The sequence below is a fragment of the Halichoeres trimaculatus genome, unplaced genomic scaffold, assembly GCF_033239565.1.
Source record: "Halichoeres trimaculatus isolate MK-OKI-2021-1 unplaced genomic scaffold, fHalTri1.1 fHalTri1_scaffold_10, whole genome shotgun sequence".
Lineage (NCBI taxonomy): Eukaryota > Metazoa > Chordata > Actinopteri > Labriformes > Labridae > Halichoeres > Halichoeres trimaculatus.
In genome coordinates this window covers 3782790-3809207 of record NW_027437187.1, presented here as the reverse complement: position 1 = coordinate 3809207, position 26418 = coordinate 3782790, and the positions used below count along the sequence as shown (strand labels likewise).

The window sequence follows — 26418 nt, the reverse complement described above, 5'->3', positions numbered from 1 at the left end:
ATAAAAAGTAATATGCATGAGTTTGGATTTTTTTAAGGTTGTACATGTGATGTCTTAGTGTTTTTTTATTTATTATTTTTTTTAAGTTTGCAAATATTTAAGAAAAAAATAGAATAAAAAGGATTAAAAATGCAAAAAAAATTGAAAGAGTTTGATATGAAAAAATGCAAAATTTTGAAAAGGTTTGAATTAAGAAAATTGCAAAATTTTGAAAGATTTTGATTTTTTTTAGATTGCAAAATTTTGAAAGAATTTGAAATAAAAAATGCAAAAATATAACAATGCAATTTAATAAAATTGCAGTAGTTAAAAAGAATAGCTGATATTCAAAAAACGAAATTTCAGAAAGTTGCAAAGTTTTTCAAAAAATTTCAAAAATTAAAAGAAAATGATAAAAAAAATTGCAAAAATGTCAAAAACAAAATAAAAATGTTTTAATATTTTGTGTTTGAACCTTGTCTTGCTACATACTCAACATGTATTTAACCGAAATGCTTGCAATACAATGAATCCATCCACACAGAATAAAATCAGTATTTTCTTCCAGGTATGTCTTTTTGTAGATGTAGTTATCTTTCCAGAGCTGAAAACCTGAGGTTAGCCACAGGTGCATGGAAAGTTGGTGGGCTGCTAATGTGACCTTTCAGTTTCAGTGAATAGAAAATGCTTCACCTCATTATCACACATCTTCGCCTACCCAGCATGCAATCTGTTTGATGACACCAGATGCCCTGTCTCCTTTGGAAGGACGCCATCACACACTTCAGACTGGCACTTTTAACAACAGATAAATATTCAGCAGCCTTTAAATCCAAGGTCATCACCAACAGATTCCCGTCCACAGTAAAGTTGTGGGCGCTGCTGAGGAGAGCAGCAGGGCAGGGAACACTCAAGGCGAGACAGAGGCATGTTGTGTTAGCTAATTTCCCTTTCACATTCTGCAGCAGAGCCGAGGCATGACAGCTGTTTGTTTTGGCAGGCCGTCAGCCCCGCGGAGCAGCAGTAATGTCCCCACTCACATTCAATATCACCAATATGAAATCTGAACACAGTCCAGTCAGACACACACACACACACACACACACACACACACACACACACACACACACACACACACACACGTAAAATAACATTTGACTTTAAGAAAGTTTGATTTTTTTATTGTCTACTCACCAGAGAATTCTTAGCTCAGCTCTGAAGCCCGATGTGGCTCTTTGACTCCTTTGCAGTGGCTCCTTCTAGCTTAAAAAAATTATTAAGATAAAGAATTTGTATTTTTCTGACAGAAAAAATTATGCGTTAACATTTTCTTGAACTAAACATGCATCACATCCGTCAGTAAAGCCTGCCACTGCTCTACTCCACCTCCTACAACATCAACAGCCCACCAACTTTCAATGCACCTGTAGCTAACCTCAAGTTTTACAGCCCTGGGAAGATAACTGAATCTACAAAAAGACTAATCTGGAAGAAAATACAGATTTTAATTCTGTGTTGATTGATTCATTGCCATTATGTCAGCTCAATATACAAGATTGATATATAGGACAAAAAAAAAAACAGACTTTTTTTTATAACTATTTTATTTTATTTCATTTATTTATTTATTTATTTTTTGGGGGGTGAAAGTTTAATATCGTCTGACATTTTTGCATATTTTTTAGGCATGTCCTGATCACTTTTTTTTGCTCCCGATCCGATTTCAGTTTTTTTTATTTTGAGTATCTGCCGATCCCGATATTTCCTGATCCGATCTTTCAGGAATGCATTAAGAAAAAGAAATGGAAAAAAACTCATACAAGTTGTCCTTTGAGTTTTTTTTTTGTTTTTTTTTTTTTTTCATTTCATTTCATTTAAATGAAGGTATCATTCTAGCTTTTTTCTCCACTTAGTGCAGCATTGGATCAACAAAATAAAAATAAAGCTTCTCAGTGGTGCACCACAAGATTACCTTGTATGTGTGTGACAATAAGGTTGCAATTTCTTGTTTGCAATTTTGTTGTTCTTGTTACAATGACAAATAAAGTTATATTCTTAAATGAATGATGATATGCTATTATACACATTTTAATTAATAACAAGAACTAAGGCCCCAGCCTTTTTTCCGATTCCCTCCCCATCAATCTCCTATCCTTAAAAAATGCCTTGATCAGCCCAATTCCGTTGACGTGACGTTCAGGAATCGGGACATCCCTAATTTTTTTTGTCACATTAAAAAAAAAAAAGAAATAGATTTCTTTTGGGGGAAATTCTAAATTCCATTTTTTTATTACGTTTAATTTATGATTTTGGCATTTTGTTGCAATTTTTTGGATAATTTTTTCAATTTATTTATTTTTTTATATTTGCTGATTTTTTTTTTAAATAAAACACTGAGACATAACTAGTACAAATTCATAAATACATTTTTCAATAAAATCTGAGCTCATATATATAAAAAAATATATTCTTTAGATTTTAACTATGTATAGACGTGTATTTGCTATTAGCTTTTGTGGCTCTGGAATGACTGTTATCCAGGTGAGCTAAGGTAAAATGGCTACTATGAAACCAAAGGTTGCAGACCCCTGATCTAGATACTTGAAATGCACGGCTTGAAGGCTCACTGCATAGTTTAACACATCACTCTTCAACACAAAACAACAGCAGGAGCCAAGGTTTTATGTTCCAGTCTCATTTAGCTGATGAAAATGCAAGAACAAACATTGTAGCACAGACCAGAGTTTGATAAGATGCAACACTGTTATGTCAGAATGCAAGAACTTGATCGACTTTCGTCAGCCTTTGAGGAAGACCGTTAAAGATATTATATAGCATAGCAATCTCTCCTGAGTTATTCTAAATCCAATCATTTCCTCACCCCTTCCACATTTATCTTAACACTCCACGGCCTCATTACATACAAAAGCTTTTAGTGAACCTGTTACACCTGTCACTCACTGCCATTCAGCCTTAATGCTATTAGCCGTGCTGAAGCTCTGTGGTGGTCCTCCTTTCATGCAGCCTGTCATAATGACTGGTGGCTTTGGCACAAACCTCCCCTGGTGTGTCATCTCTCTTTACCCATAATGCCTCAGTGCACCAGGTGCAGCAGAACAAGGCTGTACTCAGAGGTTAAAAGCACAGAACATGTGTCAGTAAATGGCTGTGAATAACAAAAAGAAATAATTACCCGCCCTTGCGTTGCCCTCCCCTGCTGCTGCTGCTTTGATTGTGAGGACTTTTTTCTTTTCTTTTAAACTGTTGATTTTGAAAAGGTTGAGTGACGTTTTCTTTTTTATTAACTTTTTCTTTTGTGTCCTGTTAGCGTGGGGCAACCTTGGGAACGTCTTGAAGAGCCAGGGGAAGATGGAGGAGGCTGAACATGCTTACAGAAATGCCCTGTATTACCGCAGCAACATGGCTGACATGCTGTATAACCTGTGAGTCTCACTTTCATAACTCTTTGTTCAATGTCTGCTGATGTCAAAGTGTGCCTTAAAGTGTGCCTGTCAGGCTTTTAGACTGATATTCTTGACTTTAAGTGCATGTCTCTACTCAAAGTGGTTTAACGACATGAGTGTGTGTGTGTACATATGAACGAGTTCCCCTTTCACATGTGTCCATTGATCAGAGCTGCTCTCAGAGGAAGTGTCTTGTCTTGTATTCTCCTGAGTGCTGTCTCTCTGACAGGGTTATTAATGATACTGTTTTAGCCTGGGGGGTGAACACAAAGCATCCTCAGCCAACACTCACAGTGAGCTCAGATGTTTGTGGTTTGCTTAGATCTAAATCTCCTTCCTCTGTTTTTATCAGCTGCATGTGTTCCTGTCTGATCCTAATGGCAGCTTTTTAACTTGAAGCGTCTCCTCTTTTGAATTTCTTAAGCTCTAAACTGCCTGTCCTGTCTGTCTCTTTGTCTTTTTCAGCGGTTTGCTGCTACAGGAGAGCAACAAGTTCTCAGAAGCTCTCCACTATTATAAGCTGGCCATTGGGAGTCGGCCAACTCTGGCTTGTAAGTACAGCTCTTCTTTTTTATTGACAATCTGCTGCTCTTGTGGTTGTGACGGTGCTGTGTCCAGGCAACAGTGAACACAGGCTGTGGTTATGTGAAGGGAGAGGAGAAAGTGACAAAGGGCATGGAGTTTACTGCTGGGTTTAACGTTCGACGCAGCAGTCTGGATTAAAACCTGAGTCGAGCATGATGCCATTTATTATGCAAAGTGCTCATGACTCTCACTTTTCGTCTGACCTCTCCTGCTCTGATCTGTGTCAGATATAAAGATCTGTGTGGTTGGAGACAAATATGAAATGTAGAATCATTTTTTTCAAAACTTTGAGGAGAAAAAGTAAAGTGTGTGGAATCAGAAGGTTAAAAAAACAGAAATAAGATGTAACCTTAAATTTTTCAGTCTATCTGCACACAGGAGGGGGACAGAAAAAAATGATAAAAACCCTAAATATGACAAGAAAATGTCTCTAAGTTTGTGAAATTATCTGTCCATGCAGCAAGTTAATTTACTGGGCAAGAAATTCTGAAATAATGATTTTTTTTAATCTAGCCAAAGTTTGTATTTAAAATGTGAAAATCTTGATTACAGACCTCCTCAACCTAGCAAATAAATGACTCAACAAAAAAAACAACACTTATCTAGGTGAAAAATAACTCAGTATCAGAGAAGTATGCTTTTTTTCTGTTTTGGAGATGCAGGGTTTTTTTTGGAAATAAAAAAGAAAAAAAACAAATTTTTTATAATACTGCATATAAAGGATGTTCTACTGTATCAGGAGTTGTAGTTTGGGTTGTACAGTCTCTCTTCCACATTGTTTTTACATGTGTTTGTAAAAGTCTGAGCCATTCAATTGGTCAAAATATATTTTCAGCTGATTTAGTATGAGTCAGCCTTAAATTCAAGCAACTTGAGGGTGTTGCTGGATCTTAAAGCAAGTTTTATTTTGAGGAGAGAACCAACTTAGCCTATTTCAGCTGTTTTTTTATACACTGAATTTTGATTTTGATTTTATGTCTTAGTTTTCATCACAAAATATAACTGGGCATTCACCTGACAAGTCCAGAAAAATGTCTCTTATAAAGATAATAAAATACAAAAAAAAAGTTAAAAATGATTTTTTTTTAAAGAGTTAAAAAGAAATCTACCAAAAAGGAAAGATAATGCAATGCAATGATAATACATTTTTTCACGTTAAAAGACAAAGGACATGAGCACTTTCTTAGATTTCAGTTTTCGCAGTGGGACAGATTTCAACTTGTGGTTCTACTCATGCTAGTGCTCATGACTTTCATCATCCCAAGTCACACCAGTTCATCTGTTTCTGGTGAGGCTCAGTTAAACAGGTGGTTGTAAATAATATAAGAAAATTCTAATAATATTATATAATGAAATAATTTTAAATAAAGTATATCCATTTCTATCCTATCCCAAACCACAAAGAAGCTTCAGTCTAGCCTGATTAAGCAGTATGACACTGTGAAACAAGTTTTTTTTTGTGATTACTGTTCTAATTGTCTGTAATGTTCAGCTTTGTTCAGTCTGAAAACAACTTTTATTTATAAATTCATTCATTTTCTTTTTTTTTTTTTTTTTTTTTTTTTTTTTAATTCATTTATCTTTTGGTGCACACAGATAAGATAAGAAAACACTTTACTGTTCCCGAGGGGAAGTTTGTTGCAGCATCAAGACACAACAAGAACAGAGTTGGAAATAAAGTACAATAAAATAAAATGGAATAAACAAAAATTGACTGATAAAAATGTATTAAATAGAATTAAAATAAAACAAAATATAGAGAAAAATGAATAGACTAACTTTATGGAAATGTAAATGAAAATGAAAAATGTAATAAAATTATTGTTAAGTTAAAACACCACAATGGAATTTAGGTTTTTTTTTTTTCTGATCCACTCAGCTTGACATTAAACCCAAAACCTGACCGTCTTTGGCCACACAGCAGCAGGCAGATCTGTCTCTAGACGTTTAGTTGCACTTGGTGATATCTGTTTGCAGTGAATTAGAATCAGTTCTAGATTAAGAGATGGTTTATAGATTAATCAACATCAGACAATAGGGAATGGAAAAGAGCATAACACCATGGTGGAGAGAAACCCACCTGCTTTTGCTCCCTATATCAGTTTTATTTTTGCATAAAATGGAGAATGTTGATACAAAACTGAAAGAGGAACAGAAACCAGGAAGCTTCCCTTCTAGTTCTGAAAATCCAGAGCATCATATTTAATCTGTAAAAGATTTATGTAGAATTAAAGCTGCTTTAAGTCTAAGCTTCTTTTACATGAAAATGTTTAAAGCAGAACCGCTCCTTACCACCCAACAAATAACAAGATGTAATGCTGAATGAGAAAGCATTGCTCATTAATACAAAATCATTTTTCTTTATTAATTAAGTGAAATATTGCTCTTGAGGTGTGTTGAATGGGAAATTGCAGTATAGGGACAAAATGATTTATTACAATTCAGCACAACTCTCCTTCTTTTCCTGGAGTATTCCTCGAAGCGTTATCTCCAGCGGTCTCACTTCCTGACTGGTACAAATTGCGTACAGTCTTACCTGATCATGCTCTAAATTAGCTCCCCGTTGTTCACGGCATCCGTCACTGACAGACAAACACAGAACCCCTAAACGTCTCTTCCTCTGGTCCCTGGATTAATTATAGACCTAATCAAGATCCCAGTAAGACAAGAACATTTCCATTCAGCATGCAATTATTCAATCCTGTACAGCCGATAACCGGGTTAATTAATTACCTGGAGCCGCAGACATGTTGAAGGCAGAATGAGAACGTGACAGCTGAAGCTTTTTCAAGGTTACACCATTCCTCACTGCCTAATTGGGAGCAAGCTGTGGCAAACTGTAGAGTTTCTTTTCTTTCCATTTAATACGCAGAGCTGCTCTACCTTTGTAATAAAATTGATTTCTTTCACATTCTACTTTAAGGAAAATCAGTTAAGAAGGCTGATGAAATTGGAAAACTTTCTTTTGTCTGTAGATTTTCTTATCTTCCCTGCTGTACGTGCAGATCTATGCTATGGAAATAAGTCGGGACTTTAACCGTTTAACGCTTCACCACACAGGACAGATAAGACTCAGGGTGTGAGGATCGTGAGTGAAATGATGTGAGCTTTTCAGATAATCCACACAGGGAAGAAAATAACTTTTTATTTGACTCTAACTCGTAGAAAGCCGCTCAGATCGATCTGCTCCTCCACCTTAATGTATTCACACATTCAGTATGGGTAAAGATGTGTTTGGATAGGCAGGTCTACAGAGACTAATTACTCTCCAGCTCCTTATCGATCTTTGATTTGTCTTAGAAAGATCAGGGGAAGTTTATTCTGTATGAAAAATAAAACTCAGAGATATCACAGAGTTTAAACGTGACCAACACAGGTGTGTTAATCCTTTTAAAGAGCTGCATGATAACATTAAGCTCTACGGGGAAATGATTTATGCAAAGCGATCGACTGATCAGAGAAACGGCTGACTTCGATGGTTCCTCTCTTTAGAGACCTCTCAATGATTCAAAGCAGCAGCAGGAATTCTGCTGGGAGAGCTAATCCCTCCAACGCCTGACTGAACATCAAACCTTAGAGAAACCACAGAAGAGAAAACAAGATCACATATGGAGAAGGCTGTAAGAGACGACTGTGCAGCACGTTCTGGATCTGACCCTTTGTGAAAGAGAGTAAAGCTGACACTGCACCGAATGACTCTTCAAGTGACTTTAAGTCAGACAATGACACAAACATTGACAACAAGAAGTGAGTTCTTGCTGGTACCAAATGGGAGGCTGCTGATGAGCAAATCAAACCTGACTGGTAGAGAGGAGGTGAGGTTTTAGGCTGCAGGAGTTGTAGTAAAGGAGGGAAATCTGTCAAGTTGTGAGGAGTGATACCTCTATCTTTCAAATATCTTGGACTCACCGTGGACAATAAACTTCATTCTGACCATCACACACAGGACATTCATAAACACTGCCAACAAAGACCTTCCTTCATCTGTAAACTCAGAGCACTCTCAGCTGCACCCATAGACTGTATAAAACATGGATGTAGTCTCGCAGACAGACACCCGTCTGTTTCTGAAACGGAAAATAGAGCACATCAGCTATAGCGGCCATATTGGTAGTGGCAAGGGCTTTGCCTACAGTCATAGGGCGCTAGCCGTTACATGACCCTCAGTTGTGCCTCTTATTGAGGGAGCTTGCGATCTTAATATCCTCTGAACGGCTGAGTTAGAAAAAAATTCACCCCGTACAGTGGGAGCCGGTAGTAAAATTATCGACTCGGACAGGAGACATTTTTTGAACCAGGCTGTAAATAGGTTAACTTCTGCTTTGAAAACGGCTTTTTTTGGCTTGGTGTGTATGTTACTTCCGCTACTTCCGGAGCCAGCCTCAAGCGAACACTCCAGAAACAGCGGATTTTAGCACTTCCGCATTGTCTCATATTCCCAGACCAGAGGTTGCCGCTTGGTTGCCCCCCACCTTCTTTAGTTACTGTACCAAAGCATCATCCAACCCATGATCCTCTACTGTTCCCCTGCTTTTACAACATGCTAACCAAATCCAACAGAAACAAACTTACAAACATCACTCACAGATCCTTCAAAATAATCAGCCCCTCTACACCCAGTCTTTCTGGACTCAACAACATAGCTATCGCACGCACCATGCCACACTTGACCCCAGCCATCCTGTTGATTCATTCTTCACACTACTTCCATCTGGATGCAGATATAGGGCCATAGCCTGGAAACAGGCACATTTCAGCAGCAGCTTTGTCCCCCTGCCATCACTCTGTGTTTTCTCTGAGGGTATGGATATGGAGGTAACTGATCATGTATATGTACTTTTTCTTGTTGGTGTATGTGCACTTTTTTTCTGTGCAGACAGTGGCAACAAATTTCCTGTCAAGGACATTAAAGTGATACTCCGGGATGGAACAAGTTGGGTCCTATCACAAGGTTTAGGGCAGAAATTACCCCTACAGCAGTGTTTTTGTGCAGCAGAAGCCCAGGGCGCACACACCAAACACCCCCTCCCTGCTCCTCTGCCGGTTTCCTCTGCACTCAGACGGGGCCAATTTTTACTTGAACAAAAACACAAATAAACGGACTTCCACCGAAAAAATCTGATGTTGGTCTGCATTCACGCTTTATTTAGAGAATTTTCAGCACGTTACTTTCACACAAAAACACAGCTAAATAAGGCTCTAGTTCTCATCGTGTCGTAAAACGGCGCTACCTCCGCTGCAGAGCCACAGCTGGCTACGAGGCGCTCGTCGCTTAGTGTATCAGTCCGCGCATGCGGCTTGCCAGATATAGGTAGTCTGCCTGGACAAAGAGACACGATGAGAACTAGAGCCCCACATTTATACCATGACAGAGCAGAGTTGAAAAAATGGACTTCCTGATTAGGACATGGTCACACTGGCAAACCGTACCATGTTTAAACACACTTCAACCCTCAAGCCCAGCTGTGTTTGACCAAAACGACTTAACATAAACCAAAAATGCTTTCTGTGTCTTATTGTGCTGACTCTGATGAGAGCACGCTTCATGTAAACAGACGCTTCACCATGACATAGGAGAGCCATGCGTGTGTGATACCTGTTAATGGTTCATATTGGAGTAGTGTGACCGCTGGCTGTACTCTCCAGCAGGGGAATGGCGCTGCAGGCAATGGTGTTTGAATACAGCAGGGTGTGAATGAGGTGGTCTTGTGATCCAGTCAGCAAACCTCTAGTTTGTCACTAAAAAGCTGGGTGACCTGCTGAGATGCTGTCCTCAGACATGGTGAGGATGTCAGACAAACTGACACAGAAGCTGAGCATTAGACCCAAACATTTATCATCTTTGTAAGTGTGAACTTTTACGAAAGAGAAGTAAATGTCAGTGCTTTGTTTCACTTTCAAAAGTGTATTTGTTTGTGCACCATTTAGGCAAAAATGTTGGATTTGTCAACTCTGCCTGCAACACATGATTCCCTCAGGGTTATGCACTCTCTCTGACAAGTATCTCGTTCAAGCCCATTTAAATGAAAAAGGACCAACTCTATCTCAAAAGAGGGGCCTATTTTGCTTTCCAATATTTTGCACATGGTTATAAAGTAACAATGCTGGATGTTCAGACTTAACGTGAGCAGATTTTCAGCCATATATAGACATGTTGTAGAAATTCATGTTTCTGTCTGTAAACAGATCAAATCAGAAATAGCACCAGATCATGTGGTCTTCATTAGATTTGCTGAAATGAAGAGGTCATAGTATCATCAGCATAAAGATGAGATGTTATTGTTTCTGAGAGTGTCTCCACAGCGCTGTCTGACCTCACCTCACCCTCTGTTTCTCTGCTCTCACAGCGGCCTACTTGAACACAGGCATCATCTTGATGAATCAGGGTCGCCATGATGAGGCCAAACGCACCTTCCTGACCTGTGCTGACATCCCCGATGAGAACCTTAAGGACCCCCACGCCCACAAGAGCTCGGTCACCAGCTGCCTGTACAACCTGGGGAAGCTGCTGCATGAGCAGGGACACCAGGAGGTAAGTGAGGATGAAGATGGGTCTCATGGCTTTCATCCTTTCACCAGGGGGTGTTACAAATTGGACTTTATGAAATGAAATCATAACAGATACTGGAAAAACTAATGGCTGTATGAACAAGGTTTTGTTGCCATCAGTTTAAATAATTTTGAAAATTTTCAGTTTTTCATCAACTTGATTTAAAAATGTTGCATTTGACAATTGGATTGATGTCCGCTTATAACAAATTAAAATGTTTCATATTTATATGAACAGGTACATGATGCAGTTTATGTAAATTCCCGAAAATAACTGTTATTTCCCTTTAATTCCCATGTAAAGTCTTCAACTTTGCAACATTTCCAAAACTTTGTAACCCCTATCCAACACAGCAGTTTAACTAACATCAAAAGATGCACAACATAAGTATATCTTCTCTTTTAGTTTCCCAACATATTTTATGGCCCCTGAAATAGAAAATGGGGACTACATAATTTATCATGAGGTGCTTTTTGACCAGAAGTTCCAGGAACTTTCAGAGAGCCCATTGTTGCCTGCATTCCCATGACCACTAAAAAGATAACACAATTCAGGCCAATGACATGTGGAGATAAAATAAATTTCATTGTCCTCCACCACCAGACCAGTAGAGGGCAGTTTACACTGATAAAGACCATTTAGAAAAAATGAAACTGTAGAAGGCGGCACACCTCAGTTAGCCTGTTAGCATGGAGGAGAGTTAGCAGTTGCTGGTTTTGCTTGATTGCACTGCAGATGAATTCGCTGAATTAACACTTAAAGAGGTCTAAATTATAGGGATGGACATTTAAGCAAGCAAGCTTTTCCATATTTACTTGTACCTGTTTGAAAATTATTGAAAGATTTCCTCCTCAGCAAGCCGCTGCTGCCCACATACACGTACCTGCCAACATCACACTTTGACAAAGACTCAGAGAGCTGTTCTACTTCCATGGCTGTGTACAGTTGGTGAAGACTCATGACATGCCAGACTAACCTTTAGGGATGGGTACCAATTTAGCTATCTTTATAGGTATGGACCAAATTCTGTCAAATGTACAGGGTACAGATTCATGTAAAATCAAAAGGTACCATGTTTAGGTACCTAAATGCATCCTTGTGACTGAGGGAGTGGAAGAATAGGGAATTTTTCATACTGGACATGAACACATTTTTCTTATATTTTATTATTAAACAAATGGAATTTTTTTACCTCATAAACACATAGGTGGTTGGTACCATTGAGTACTGGTACCAGGCATTGGTACCAGGCATTGGTAACGTATCGTTTCAAAAGTGAAAGGTACCCATCCCTACTAACCTTGCAGAATTTGCACTGCACCTAATTTTTGTTCATTTTATCGAAAGAGGTCCTGCGTTTATCAATGCATTTCTGAACATGGCCTCATTCTTGTTTTGGAGGAAAATCTACCAACCTGTTGACTTCTGGTCTGGCTCTGTTCATTATGTCAGTTTTTCGTCATAGTCAGGTTAAATAAGATCTGGTTTGGACATGGTTTGTATTTCTTTGAAAGTCATTTGGCATTTTGGATCGTTTCTTTTTACAACTTCCTGTCCCACTCAACCTGTTTGTTTTTTGTGAAATTGTGAAAATAGACAAGACTTTTCAAATATTTGAATATCATTGCCCATCCCTGGTAACTTATAACACCAGGAGCTGACAGAGACACATTCACACTATCAGGCTCAAAGAAGACCATTGTTTAGTTATTAAACCAAGTCAATCACAGCTGTGTCTGATTTCACTGTGGACAGGGGGAGGGGAAATAAAAAATCCCTGTGGGTGCTCCACCAATCAAAAACATTCAGTTTACAGGCTAACACCCTGGGCAGGGTACTCTCAGAGGGGATTTAGAGCCTAGTCTCTGCAGTTGAAAAAAAAGACCAATACATGCATTAAAGATTAGATTCATAAATATGTGTATGCTTCCTTTTTTATCTCTACTGTAAAAATCAATGTCACAACACTGTTGTTATTGTTAACCCTCAATCAGGAAGTGAGATAACACTGTGTTAACCCTCGAGTTCAATCTGGGAATCTGCTGCTCCCATCTTGATGAAGAAAAACAACGTTCTGTCACCACCTCTGAGTGTGACCCCGGTGACATTCAGAGGGAGAAGTGTCAGTGTTATTCTCAGTTTTTGGTTACAGGTTTTCTCTGAGCTGCTCTGTTGAAGTGAGAGATGGTACAAAATGTACAAAGCGGCCCCTGGGTGTATTTTTGCTCCTAATTATATATCATGAACTTTTTTTGTCCTTCAAACAGCTGCACAACACTTTATGTTCTGCTGAACATAAAGTGTGCTGGAAAATGTGAAAGCACATTGAATTGAGATAAAACAGAGTCAGTTCCCTGTGGAGCCTTCAGGGGACACTGGGAAAATGATGCTTTTACATGGACATGCTCCAAAGTGTGTGTGTCGCTGGGGACATGGTGTTTGTGTAGATTATCCTCAGGCTGTTCCGACCACGTTCCCTCCTCTCAGTCCCCTAAACACCTCCAGTCCCGGCCAAACTGTTTTTCCAACACAAGCCCTGATGCTGCTGAGTCAATCAGGCCGGAGCAGGAGTGCTGTAGATTCAACGCAGGCTTTTATAAATTCTTGGCGTGCTGCAGACGGAGAACAGTCCCACTTCCTGTAACCTCTAACCACAACATTTACTCCAGGAATGAAGCAGCTCCAGCTCAGGCTGCAGTTTAGACTCTGAGGTGAATCATTAGAGCCTCGCTCTTTTTACCCGAGAATCAATATGTGACACCGCTCTAGTCGTCCTAACAGCCGTGACGCTGAGGATAGACCCTTTAGACACGACTATGTATGAACCAGCCTCCCAGCGACCCCCATTTCCACGCTGTGCATTCACAGAGCCGGGCCCCCGGCTGCAGAGGAGGAATGAGCAGTCAGTGCAGTGCCAGTTTCCCTGGCGGGGTCTCTACGCTCACTAATGCAAACATCCCCCACCTTCTCTTTCTGTTTGTTTCATTCACAGGAGGCCCTCACAGTGTTTAAAGAAGCAATACAGAAAATGCCAAGACAGTTTGCTCCACAGAGCCTCTACAACATGATGGGTAAGAGCTGCTGCTGTTTCTACTCGTCTACAGTATCTGCTGGTGTCGAGTCCAGCCACACGGACAATCAGGGGATTTGAGGTTAAGGGTTGTTTCTGCTGTAATTTTGGAACAAATGGCTGTAATACATCATGCATTTTTGTTTCTCTTACTTGTTCTGGGTCATCTAAAGCAAATAGTCATTTTGTTTCTTCTGGACAGGCACTTTCTTATCTGAACCAAATGTTTATTGAGAATAAGGCAGAAACGTTTCCAGTAAGTCATCCCCTTACAGCCCTGAGAGTTGTTTGACTTTAAACATGGGGCAGCATGAAGCTGACGAACACATTCAGGGGAGAATTCTATTAGGCACTGATTGTAGAGTTGCACACACTAAAAATAACAATAATATTTCTCCACATTTAGCTATAAAACATTACTTTTTATGCAGATTTAGAGAAATATTTGCCAAATAAATCCATGAAATATTATATATGTAAATGTAACTTTTTTTCAATCTAAATGTGAAAGGTTATATTGAAATATTGTTAACAAATGTCCTGATTCTAAATATTTAGCTAATTTTTTAACATTTAGTTGTAATTCTAAAATTTGGCTTAGTTTTCTAAATATTTTGCTAAAACTTAATAATTATCTAAGGTTTTCACATCTTAAGCAAAGATTTCTAAATATTCGCTAAGATTTCTAAATATGGAGTCTAGATTGCTAAATCTTGAGGTACCATTTCTAATTATTTAGCTAAAATGCAAATTCACACTCCCACCCACACCAGAAGCACCAAAATAAAAGTTTGAGGAAGTGATCCAGCCAAGCGGGTTTGAGAACGTCAAACACAGTAGACTTTATCTTAAGATTTAAAATTTGTAAAAAAAAAAATATTTAGAAACCTTAACAAATATTTAGAAATCTTAGCTCAATATTTAGAGTGAAAACTAAATGTTTGGAAACGTAGCTAAATATAGAATCAGGACATTTATCTATAGCATTTAAATGTGTAACCTTTTACATTGAGATAATAAATACAACATTTGGATGAAACATTTATCATTTATATATATATGACTGATGTGTTTCACAATTATTTTTCTAAATCTGCATAAAAAGTAATGTTTTAGAGATAAATGCTGAGAATTTTTATTTGTAGTGTGTGCAACTTTTCAATCGGTGCCCTATTGAATCAACAAAGGAACAACTGTGGATTCATCCCCCTTAAGGCCTCATTCAGAAAGAGTAAAGCAGAAAAAAAAGCTGCACGGTGCACACTCATCCTGATGGCACTGAATTGCTTACTCCTGTCATTTAGGAGTTGAGTCATGACAGATGTGACACACTTTTAGCAGATTATACCCAGTTTATTATGTTGAGTGTGTACAGGGGTTAATCCTCAAACAGCTCCAGACTGATTTAACTCCTGATTATCTTAATAACTTTAAATTCAAATTAATACCAACAGACTGTATTTACAGATGTGTTCATTTAAGGTCAAACAGAGTTGAAATTGTTGTTTTGTGGTGCAGTTACCACCAGCTCTCAGCAGGCGGCAAATATTCCTCTCAAGCTGTCCAGCTGTTTGCATTCATAATATAATACCTAATCCAATACATAATCCAAACCTGGAAATAACAAAACAACAAATCGTTTATTGATGTGGAACAACATCTACTCTTAAGCCTTATTGCAATACATGTGTCCAACAGCTATTTACGGATACATGTATGCGCTTGAACTGTTTTGCAAGGCAATCGCAATAAACTTACATTTAATCTTACAAATTTGTAAGAACATTAAAAAACTTATCATGCAACATAGTTCACTTAAAGAGGAAAGGCTTCACTGTCTAAATGAGGAGTTTAGATTCATGAAATTGTACAAATAATGTCTTAGTTTTTTGTTATCAACAAATTAGCAAAAAAAAAAAATTGAAATATTAAAGAAATTGCAAAACGTTTCAAAACCTGAAATTTCAAAAGTTCGCAAAAATTCAAAACAATTTCAATTTTTTAAGAAATTAAAGACACAATTGGAAAACAATTGAATTATAAAAAATCAGCAAAAATTGTGCAAAAATGAAAAAAAAATGAAATATCAAATTGCAAATATTGCAAAACATTTTGACATTTTAAAGATTTGGGGAATTTCAGAAATTTACAAAGTCTGCCATCTTTTAAAATTTCAAAAAAAGAAAAATTCCAAAAATGTTGATATTTAAACATTTTTCCAAAATAAAAAAAGATTTTTATACAAAAAAAAAAAAAAAAAAAAAAAAAACGAAAAAAAAAAAATTCCACCAACTTAGAAAATTCAAACATTCGCAAAGACTTCATCATTTCTGAAAGAATACTTGAATTTCATAACATATTGGTTATACAGCTCAACTTTTTGTGTGTTGATTGCTAATGTCTTGACACAAATTATGCATTTACATTTAGCTGGCACGTTGCCTGTTAAATGAATAGTAGGAGTTGTAGGCGGTGGCAGGCTTTATTGCGAGATGTGACACATATTTAAATTAACAAAATGTTTGCACATGATTTTACTCATGTCTGGAATCAACACCCTCTATTAGAAAGATTGAAAAAGCATATTTATCAATACTTTTTTCAAGGCTACAAGAAGCCACTGCAAAGGAGTCAAAGAGCCGCATGAGGCTCCAGAGCCACGGGTTGAAGACCCTCGTCCATATGAGCTGATATGAGTTTGTGCTGTATTACATATTTTAATCCTTTTAGATTTTTATCCTTTGTTTTTTTAATTGTTTCAATCCTTAATGATTTTATTTTTACAGATGTTTTCCTTTCTTTTATTGGTGATGGTTCTTAGTCTTTTATATATTTTAATATTTTTCCTCACATTTCTCTTTTAACTCTCTTTCACTTCTTCTCTTCTTTTTCTTTTTACTGGTTGCTTTAATGATGTAAAGCACTTTGTAACTTTGTTTTGAAAAGTGCTATATGAATAAAGTCTATTATTATTATTATTATTATTATTATATGCACACAAGTTCTAGGTCTCATACAGGAGAGCATGTAAAGCATGTTAGGTGTTTTTAACAGCAAGACTAGCCAGACTAAGTCTGGCTAGTCTGTTTAGGTTAAATGTTAGGTTATTTTTCCTACCATTCATCACTGTTAAAACACAAAACAAAAAAGAGTTCAGTTTCACCTCTTGTGCAGCTTTTATCTTGGCAAACCAAAGTATTAGATTAAGATTCAGCATCAGCAGATATTTACTGTAAAATCAGGTCATCTCGACAACCCTAACTGAGATTATGGAGTTTAAAAGTTGTAAAAAAAATAAATTACAATTAGGAAAGGGAGTGTAAAGACGGTGTAAGACAGAATATGTTAAAAGGTGACATGAGGAGCTGTAACAGCTGTGCTGTAATATCAAATCGACAAACAGTTTACAGTGTAGACAGATTGTGCTCAGTGTGTGTTTATATAGTGCATAGGGTCTAATGTAGAGTCCTGGGGTTGGTGGTATGTGGCTGGATGAGAGTCTGCCTCATGTGGGATTGAGATGAGCCATGGATGAGGCTTTCAGGAGGGGGGATGAAGCCAAAATCACAGAAAGCCTCCAGAGCTGTGAAAAGCTGTGTTTGAGAAACTGTACAAAGCCTGTGAAACAGTGTTTGAGCAGACTCCTGTAAGGTTTACGCCGTCGTGTTAATTAGGTTTGATTTACTACAGGAACAACGCGGCTTGTTAGATTACAGCTGGGGAACAGCTGCTCTCACGCTCATTATAGCTGCTCTCACTTTCACTTTTTCCTCCCCGTCTCCTGCTGCCTTCTGTTTCACTCTGTCATACACAAGCAATAACTCACACACACTCACTCACACATGAAAACACAGGAGCAGAAACCTGGGACCACTCTGAAGCAGACCTGGTAGTGCCACAGGTTTTCTTGCGTGTCGGTAGGATGGGTTTTGACAGAGCGACTGAGATGCTGTCGAAATGTTGATGAAAGCTGCTCTCAGCATTGGGAGCCGCTCTGCGCCTGTAACGGGGGCGCTGAGCCACAGATCCCTGATTTCTGCAGCTTAGCCTTGTTTCCTCGCTGAACTGATTTGCACACTTGGCACACCTGCTCGCACAGATTTCCACTTTCAGTCAGTGTGCTGCTCTCATGCTGTTTGTCAGACGCCGAGGAGCACAAGTTTTCATCAGAGGCGGGCCTGGGTGGTAATCTGCACCCCGCTGGGCTCGCTCCAGCACTCTCTGGTGGGCCGAGGAATGTTCCACTTTGAGGAGATGCTTTTCAGCTCCTTGGACTCGACGTCACTTCTAATTGCACGTTGATGTTTGTGCAAACCTCATACCGGGGTTTGCTGCCAGAAAGCCCAGACTAGTGAACTGGCTGCTTTTAAAACCCAACAAATAAAAAGGTCACGTCAAAACACAGGGCTTATACTAATTTATTTTGATATATACTTTTAGATCGCTGAGTGGTTTGTGGGAAATTTCTGTAATCCACCAGATCCTGTCTATTAAATACATGGATGATTTATTAAACTAAAATTAAACTCGCTCTGCTCTCCACTCCTGTCAGAATTCATTAATCTGAGTTTGAAAGGAAAACCTGATAAGCTGGCTGCAGGAATGGGAATCTTTTCAATCTAATATTACTTTATTGCAACACTCTGGAGATTTATGATACTCCCTAATCTGTTCCTTTGCTCAGTGTGATGCTAGCTGTTGACAACATTTCTGATCCTGTAGCTGATATGTTGTAGTTTTCCAGCTCTTAAATCTGGAACATAAGGCTGGACAGGTTGATAACATCTTGAATATATATCCTTATGTATTATTTTACATCTTAGGGGAAAGGTCTCAAGTCTGGAGCATATTTTTACAATAAGGCCTTAAATGTAATTCCTTACATGCTTGTGTTAAGAGGTATCTTTTACAGCGTGTTTTTACATCGCTGAAAAGGTCCCTGTGCTGTGATTACGTGTCTCACCTGTTGCTTATCACAGTTTCTGATCAGGGGAGAGATTAGTTCTGATCCCTGCTGAATCCAGCTCTCAGTCCACTCTAGTCCAAACATTTTGTTCTCTTGGTTCAATCTACACTGAAAAAAGAAAACAGTTGGACCAACTTAAATTATCGCTTCAGTTGGTCACGCCTAAATAAATTAAGTTATTTGAAATGAAGTGAATAAGTTCAATCAACACAATTGATTAAGTCAAATGACCTTAAAAATTAGATTGTTCTCAAATCAACATTTTGCATCAGTCCAACTTAAGTTGTTTCAACTCAATAATTTGCAAAACCTCAAAGTAAAATCTGACGAGGTGTTTTTATACTTTATTGCACTGTAAAAATGTGACAAGTTGAGCTTACTTAAAAAATCTAGGAAAACAATTGCATAAAAAAGTGAATATAACTAATAGTATTAAGTTGAGTTTCTTTAAGTCTACTTGTAAAGTTTACTTTACAGCCTGTTGTATTGAGTCATTTCAAAGCATGAGCGAGGAGGGAATGCAGTGGATATTAGAGCCCGCTGTACATTAAGATGTTAACCTGCCAAGGATACAGGCTTTCTGTGCTCCACATGACATGGACCTGCTGTCTGTGCCCTGTGGCATGGACCGTGTACCTTTAATTGTGTTTAATGTTTTATATGTTAATAAATGAGATTTGTTGATGGGCTAAAATTATGATCAGAAATGACAAACTGGGTTTTGTTTTCAGTTACATTCAAATAACCATTACTGAAAGAGTATTTTAATTGGAGCCCTCACTGCCGTGGAGCACAGCCAGACAGCCAGGCAGGCAAGACAATCAGCCTGTGCCATGGAGCACAGACAGCCAGCCAATCAGCGCAGTGGACCATACACAGCCAGCCGGTCCATGCCGTGGAGCACAGACGCACTGTCCCCCCGTGGTATCTTAATGAGCAGCAGGGTCTCATAACCACTGCGTTCCCTCCTCACCCACGGTTTGTCCTTTTGGGTTTTACAGCTTATTCAGTTGAAACAACTCAAAACTCAAAGTTGGATTGATGGAAAATGTTGATTTGAGAAGAATTGAAATATTTAGTTTATTTGACCTATTAAGTTGTGTTAATTGAACTTGTTAATTTCATTTCAAAGAACTTAATTCATTTAGTTGTGGCGAATTGCGGCAATTAATTTAAGTTGGTCCAACTGTTTTCTTTTTATTCGTTGTATTAACTCAGAATTTCAAGTTGACATGATCCACAAAAATACACCTTAACTTAAAAATATTGAGTTGGATTGATTAAAAAAAAAATTACATCACTTTAACTGATTGAAGATTCCTTTTTTACAGTGTAAATTGTGTCACAGAGTCCTAGAACAACTGGTTCTTCCCCACAATGTGCTGGTTTTAACCGTGTTGTGTTCAATAACCAGCGCATGTTGTCAAATTCTTTCAATAACACATGCATTTTTTCAGACGGAGAGGAGAGCAGAGCGGAGGGTGGTTATTGTTTTTTCAGGTGTGAGCGGGCCGAGGGGAGGAGGGTCTCACATGATTGTTTGACAGATCAGGAAGTTCAATACTGCTCCAAACATTCAGCTAGACTCATCACTGTTTTAGAGAAATAAAAGCAAACCTTCATGAACATCTTGTTTGGACTTTTTCTCTGCAGATGTGGGGTAAAGATTGGTGTCCTTTGGCTCTGTTTGGAAAATATTCTTTTCATATGCCGAGGTTCGAGGCCTGTTTCTAGCTCCTCCGGTTTGTGCTTTGTCCCCTGTGTGGTGTAAACCCCTCATGCAGCTGAACAATGGGGAGATGTGTGATGTTTTAACCTCTGCCAGCTTGCTTTAACCCCTGACTCGACCCCCTCTGCTCTCACAGGAGAGGCCTACAGCCGACTGAACAAGCTGCCTGAAGCTGAACACTGGTACAGAGAGTCTCTGAGAGTCAAGCCCGACCACATTCCTGCTCATCTGACCTACGGGAAACTGCTGGCTATGACGGTAAGACCCCTGACATCTTTTTTATGTTCTCCCACAAAGAAGAACATAAGAAAATCCTATATGTGTACATTTTAGGGGTGTAAAGGTACAAAAAGTTACAGTTCAATTCAGAACATTTTTCACTACATAATGGGTGAAAAACGGAACAAAACAAATTCATATTTTTTTGAAAATTTTGACACATTCTCTAAATTGCAGCTTTAACAGTTCAAGGCTTGTTGGTAGGTTTGTGTTGTTTTGTTTTGGTTTGGTTTTATTTTAAATAGTAGTAAATTAAATATCAAAAATAGCATACATACATAAATATATGAAACTGAATCATGCAGTCTCTTCCATCAAGGATTTAAGATGGACAGATTTACCTTTTTGTTTAGATTTTAGAGGTTTATTTGTCACATAAGTGATACATTTTGTACCAAACTTGTCATGTTATTGATAAGTAACTATGCTAGTTTTTGACCTTGCTATTCATCTATTTCCAACCTCTTTCCTAATGCTGCTTCATGAGATCAGACTGACACACACAGGAACATGATGCTCCACCGTTTACCACATTAGACTTTATATTTTACTAAAAGCTGGGTTCTGTGGATTACCACTTGGTTAAGACAGGACCACACACTAAAGGTTACTGTAAGTTATGTTTTCTGTGGCTTAGAAAGTGGTTTGATTATCATGTTGGGCTGTTAAAACTCAAACCTGTTGACTTCTGGCCATGCTCTACTCATTTTGTTGGTTTTTTGGTTTGTTGCAACGACCCAAATACACCTATGTCTGCAGTCTGACCCCATTCTGTTGCGTCTTGACTGAGTTTGTCAACTTACACCGACTGCATGTTCAGTCCAACAAGCTGTATGACTGACAGACAGCTGGAGTCACAGACTGAGGAGTTCCTGCTCTTCCCTCTCCATTGATAAGTCTCACTTCATTCATATTGGACTGTAAAACCTCAAACCTGTTAACCCCTAGTCTGGATCTGCTCATTATGTCCATTTGTCATCAAAGTCAAGCTAAATACAAACTGAACACAGTTTTTTTTTTTATTTTGAAAGTCACTGTTTTTTTCTAGGTAGTTTCTGGTCACAACTTCCTGTCCCGTTCAATCTTCTCCACACTAAATGTATGTGTTTGTCAAAAATAGGAGTGCTATGTATTACCCACAACAGAACGGATCCTGTGGAAGTTGATACATTGATTTTAATGGAAACCTATCTGATCCATTGCTGTGATGGAACAAAGACACACTACAGACGCATCCAGTGTATTTAAAGGATAAGTTTGGTTTATACAGCTTTTACATTGTTTATAGAATGAAGTAGAACAAAATACTCACCCAGAAGGTTTTCCTGATCCAAGCAGTGCTTCGGGAGATATTTAGATCCAAAACTGTGCAGCAGTCTGTGTCACTCCAGACAGCGCTGTGTGGCTGTAATAACCTCTGAACTGACAAAGACTTTGTTTACGTTTCCTCCTATGAGCATGCGCAGTACTCTCTGGAGCACTGACTCCTTTCTTTGAGGGGCAAACATAATCAAAGTCTTCGTCAGTTCAGAGGTCATTACAGCCACACAGCGCTGTCTGGAGTGACACAGACTGCAGCAGAGGACTAACCCGGAGCGGACCATGATGGAATATTGGTGAAAAACACGAGTTTTTGGACGATTAATGCAGTTTTAGGAGCGGCGCTGTCTATGCCCCGATGGATCCCATTATCAGATGTCCGCTGCACGATTTTGGATCTAAATATCTCCTGAAACACTGCTTGGATCAGGAAAGCCTTCTGGGTGAGTATTTTGTTCTACTTCATTCTATAAACAATGTAAAAGCTGAATAAACCAAACTTATCCTTTAAGCCATAAAAGTGGAGCTAAATTTGATGTGATGGAAACATTTCTTATTTTATTTTGAAGGTCACTGACTATTTTAATAGTTTCTGTGCATGACATCCTGACACACTTGATCTGCTTTGTGTGAATTGCAAGTCTCTCATTGCCTCTTTGATCAGGCATCCGACAAAAATGGAAGGATCGCATGATCTCATCTGATCATGAGATAGTTTGTTGTGGAAATCATTGTGTTGTGTTGAAACCCCTGTATCTGTAGCCTACATGAACACTGGAAAAAAAAACTATAATCTTATCGAGTGTTTTTATCTTATTTTCCAGTAAACCTCATGTAGACCTCATTTTTGTCTTTAAATAACGTAAAATGAGACATTTTTCTGGACTGCTCAGGTAAATGTGGCTCATATTAATTCTAAAAAGACAATTTCTACTGAAAATAAGACAAAAACACTGGATATGAATCCATTTTTTGCAGTGAAGGGCTACAACAAGCTGTGTGGTGTGCTAGTGCCAAACCAAAACTGTTCAGTTAAAAATGTGTGTACCTTTACACCCTAAAATGTTTATTTCTGTGTGTTAATACACAACATGTGTGTGTGTTCAAAGATTTTTCTGCCATTCCGAATGGGATCAAAGACCCTTCCTACTTCCTCCTCTGTGTCTGACCTTTTCTTTCAAACTTTTTCCACTCTGAGCCACTTCTCATTCACTACCTGCGCTCCCTCACCTCCTTTCACTCTTTTATTGCTCTCCCTTTCATCACCGCTGGCTTTTCGTCAGCTCTCTGCAGCTTTTTACTGATGGTCGTAATGTTCTCCCCGAGCCTCTGCGGCTAATCAATAGTGTGTGGGTGAGACAGAGCGGGGAGTGATTGAAGAAGAGTGAGCCTGAGAGAGGGATGAGAGGAGCTGCCTATACTTTGTGTCTCTCAAGATGCTCCTCGCTCACACGGGAATAAGACTTCTTGATTAAAATTTCTGTCCTTGCTACCCTTCTTCTTGTCAGTGGAACTTTTGTCCAAGTTTTCAGAGGAGTTTGAAAAGCTGTGTGTGTCTGAACAATGCACAGAGCTGAGTCCACATCTGCACAGCGTGTTCCTGGCCCTCAGAGATAACATCCTCTCAGGGTCACACAGCTGACCGGGGCTTCAGTAACCAAAGACACAGCCGTCTGTGTGGAGGGGTCTCAGGGGCAGGAGCAGCTTCCAGACTCTGGAGTTTGAGAGGAGGTGGTCATGTGGTCGGGTCACGCAGTCATCCATTACAGATCGCAGTGAGATAGACGTGCCTGGAGTCATGCTGACCGAGAGGATTGGTTAGCGCTGAAAGGACTGTCACAAGAGAAATAAACAAATTAGAGCAGAGTTTGACGGAGGGTCAGGAGAAGGGTGGAGGCTTTTCTTCAGCTCACACCCTGCACCTCTGAGTCCAGACCCTGATTAATGATGATTTCAACACACTCTGAAACACAAAACACAAAACGTATCTAATTAATGAGCTTTAAAAATCTGTGCTGTGTGTTTTAAAGCTACTATGAAGGTTTAAGCAGGTTATAAATAGGCTAAAGTTAGTACAGCTGTGTCTTTTTATGACACAGTTAAGAAAATATTGACTATTTCTATTAAATGATTTTTACTGCTGCCACAGAAAAGCTACCAGATGAGGGAATTCACTTCATGCTCAGAAAAGTTCCTCCTTCACATTTGAACAAACTCAATAAATGATGTTTGGCTGTTGAAAGACATACTTTTTTCTTGTTTTCTTGACAGCCAAATTGTAAACAAACCAAAAGTTACTTAGTGGAGCTCCAAAGGTGCAGTGGTTCATGTTACACATTTTTTTAATTTTGTTAGTTGCCACAGTGGTGATGATGAAGATGATAAAAAAATGTCTGTTGTGTATAAAAAAATTTACACTGAAACATTTTTTTATAAAAAAAAAAAACTTGACAGTTGAATCGACTGAATCCTGCTTGAAAATAATTCAGTCTTTCCCATCAGATGCAAACATGCTGTGATCATTATAGTGCTGATAAGAGAGTGACACTGATCTCTTTGTTTGGTAACAGTGAAATATTTGTTACAAAGGGACATTCCCAGCATGCTGTGACTGGAACTAATAAAACCCGTTTTATTTGAGGATGCTGAAATCTCAAGGTTAAAAAAAGCATCTAAATCAAGAGTAGTCCTCAAATGATGTTTCCTGAAGAAAACAAATGTCAAGACGAAAGAAAAACAGAATAACTCAACAAAATAAAAAAGGAACTAAGAAAAGATGTTGATTGAAAAAGGTGTGTGATGGAAAGGTCAGGATAAATTCATTTTTGAACTTTTGTTGAAATAATTCAGAGAGATCGCAGAGGGCAACTCTCATTTACAATGATGCTGAGAGTAAATTCACAAGCAGCCTGAGTTAAAAAAAATTCGCTATGGCTACCACTGGAGTGAATAAAAAAATACAACATTAACATTATAAAACAAATGAATGAAATATGTAAAGTTGAATCATTAAAAGGCCAGAAAAATTGCCATGGTGTATTATGGGAGTTTTTCCGTAAGCGCCTTATAGATGAATAGATACCAGTGGTTACTGTGTCTTTTAGAAAGAGAGGACCAGCCAACTTTATCAAATAAAATGCATTGATGGTCAAGGTAACTGTCACTGATAATAACGCTAAGTGCAGAACAATAGACAGTGTCCAAGGGTTTTAATTAAGTAGTAGATGCATGTCTATAAAGTACATCACCATAGTCAAGACTGACAGGAAAACAGCTTCAGCAATCACTCTCCGATATCTTGATAAAAGAAGCTGATCTTTTGCCAAAGTTTAACAGTGAGATCTTTGATATGACACTTGAATCTTTATTTGCCATTCAACCATACACCGAGATATTTATATTCTCTGACACACTCAATATTTAAACCTGGCAGGGTGGTAATCCCAAGATTATTATGACTATTACCTCAAACAACATTATGTTTGGTATGCTGAGCATTTTAAACCAGTTTTTTTTTGTTTTTGTTTTTTTTGTAAGTGCAACTTGGAGTATCTCAAAATAATGCTGCAGGCTTTCCATGGCAAGCTTTACTGTGTCTACACCAGCAAAGCAACATAATGAGCACAGCCAGGCTGAGAGTCAACAAGTTCAAGGTTTTACAGCCCAACACGAATGAGGAGAATCTCATCAGTGGAGTGGGAAGCATAAGAACTCCTTGGTCTCATGGTCCTGCTGAGTGCTGAACTAGCAGCCTGTATTCGATATATACATATGTGTATATATATATATATATATATATATATATATATATATATATATATATATATATAAAGATAGACAGATAGATAGATAGATAGATAGATAGATAGATAGATAGATAGATAGATAGATAGATAGATAGATAGATAGATAGATAGATAGATAGATAGATAGATGCAGGGTTCAGAGTTTCTTAAAGTTAGCAACATTCCACATAGGGATGAGTATTGAAAAGATTTTATTGATACCAATGCTCTTATTGATCCTGCTTATCAATCTGATTCTTTATCAATTCCTCCTGTGGATTTTCTCTGGACAAAAAGTATGTTTGATAGATTTTCTGTCTCAGCATTATATTAAGGTTATAAGAGAATAAATATGATAATGGTCTCTGAACACAAAAAAATAGATACGATAAAAAATCACACGTCATGTGACGCTGATGTTTTCTTATATGTTATTGACTGAAGTAGGCCATCTAGTATCTTGAAGTGGTCACGGCAGTTGTTTGAGTTGTTTGGAACCTTGTTGTTCTTATGAAGCCAGCCATGAGTTTGCGCGTAGCTTTGCTTCAATATGCCTGTAAGTATTTCAACATTTGGAGTTTTTCAGTATATTTCACATATACTAGAGGTTTTTCCTCTGACAATAGTTGAAATTCTATTCTGAAGCCCAAGTTATACTGATGTATGCTAACTGCTAGCTTATGAATGGAAT

General features: G+C 38.2%; 1 protein-coding gene across 1 annotated transcript in view; it reads left to right on the top strand.

Moving 5' to 3' along the window:
• tmtc2b (transmembrane O-mannosyltransferase targeting cadherins 2b) overlaps positions 1–26418 on the top strand; it is a 184772-nt gene that overhangs the window by 120479 nt on the left and 37875 nt on the right. Inside the window, exons 4-8 of the mRNA XM_074678438.1 lie at positions 3308–3422; positions 3909–3994; positions 10376–10560; positions 13571–13649; positions 20480–20601. Of these exons, the coding sequence (XP_074534539.1) occupies positions 3308–3422; positions 3909–3994; positions 10376–10560; positions 13571–13649; positions 20480–20601 (587 nt within the window). The remainder of the gene's footprint in view (positions 1–3307; positions 3423–3908; positions 3995–10375; positions 10561–13570; positions 13650–20479; positions 20602–26418) is intronic.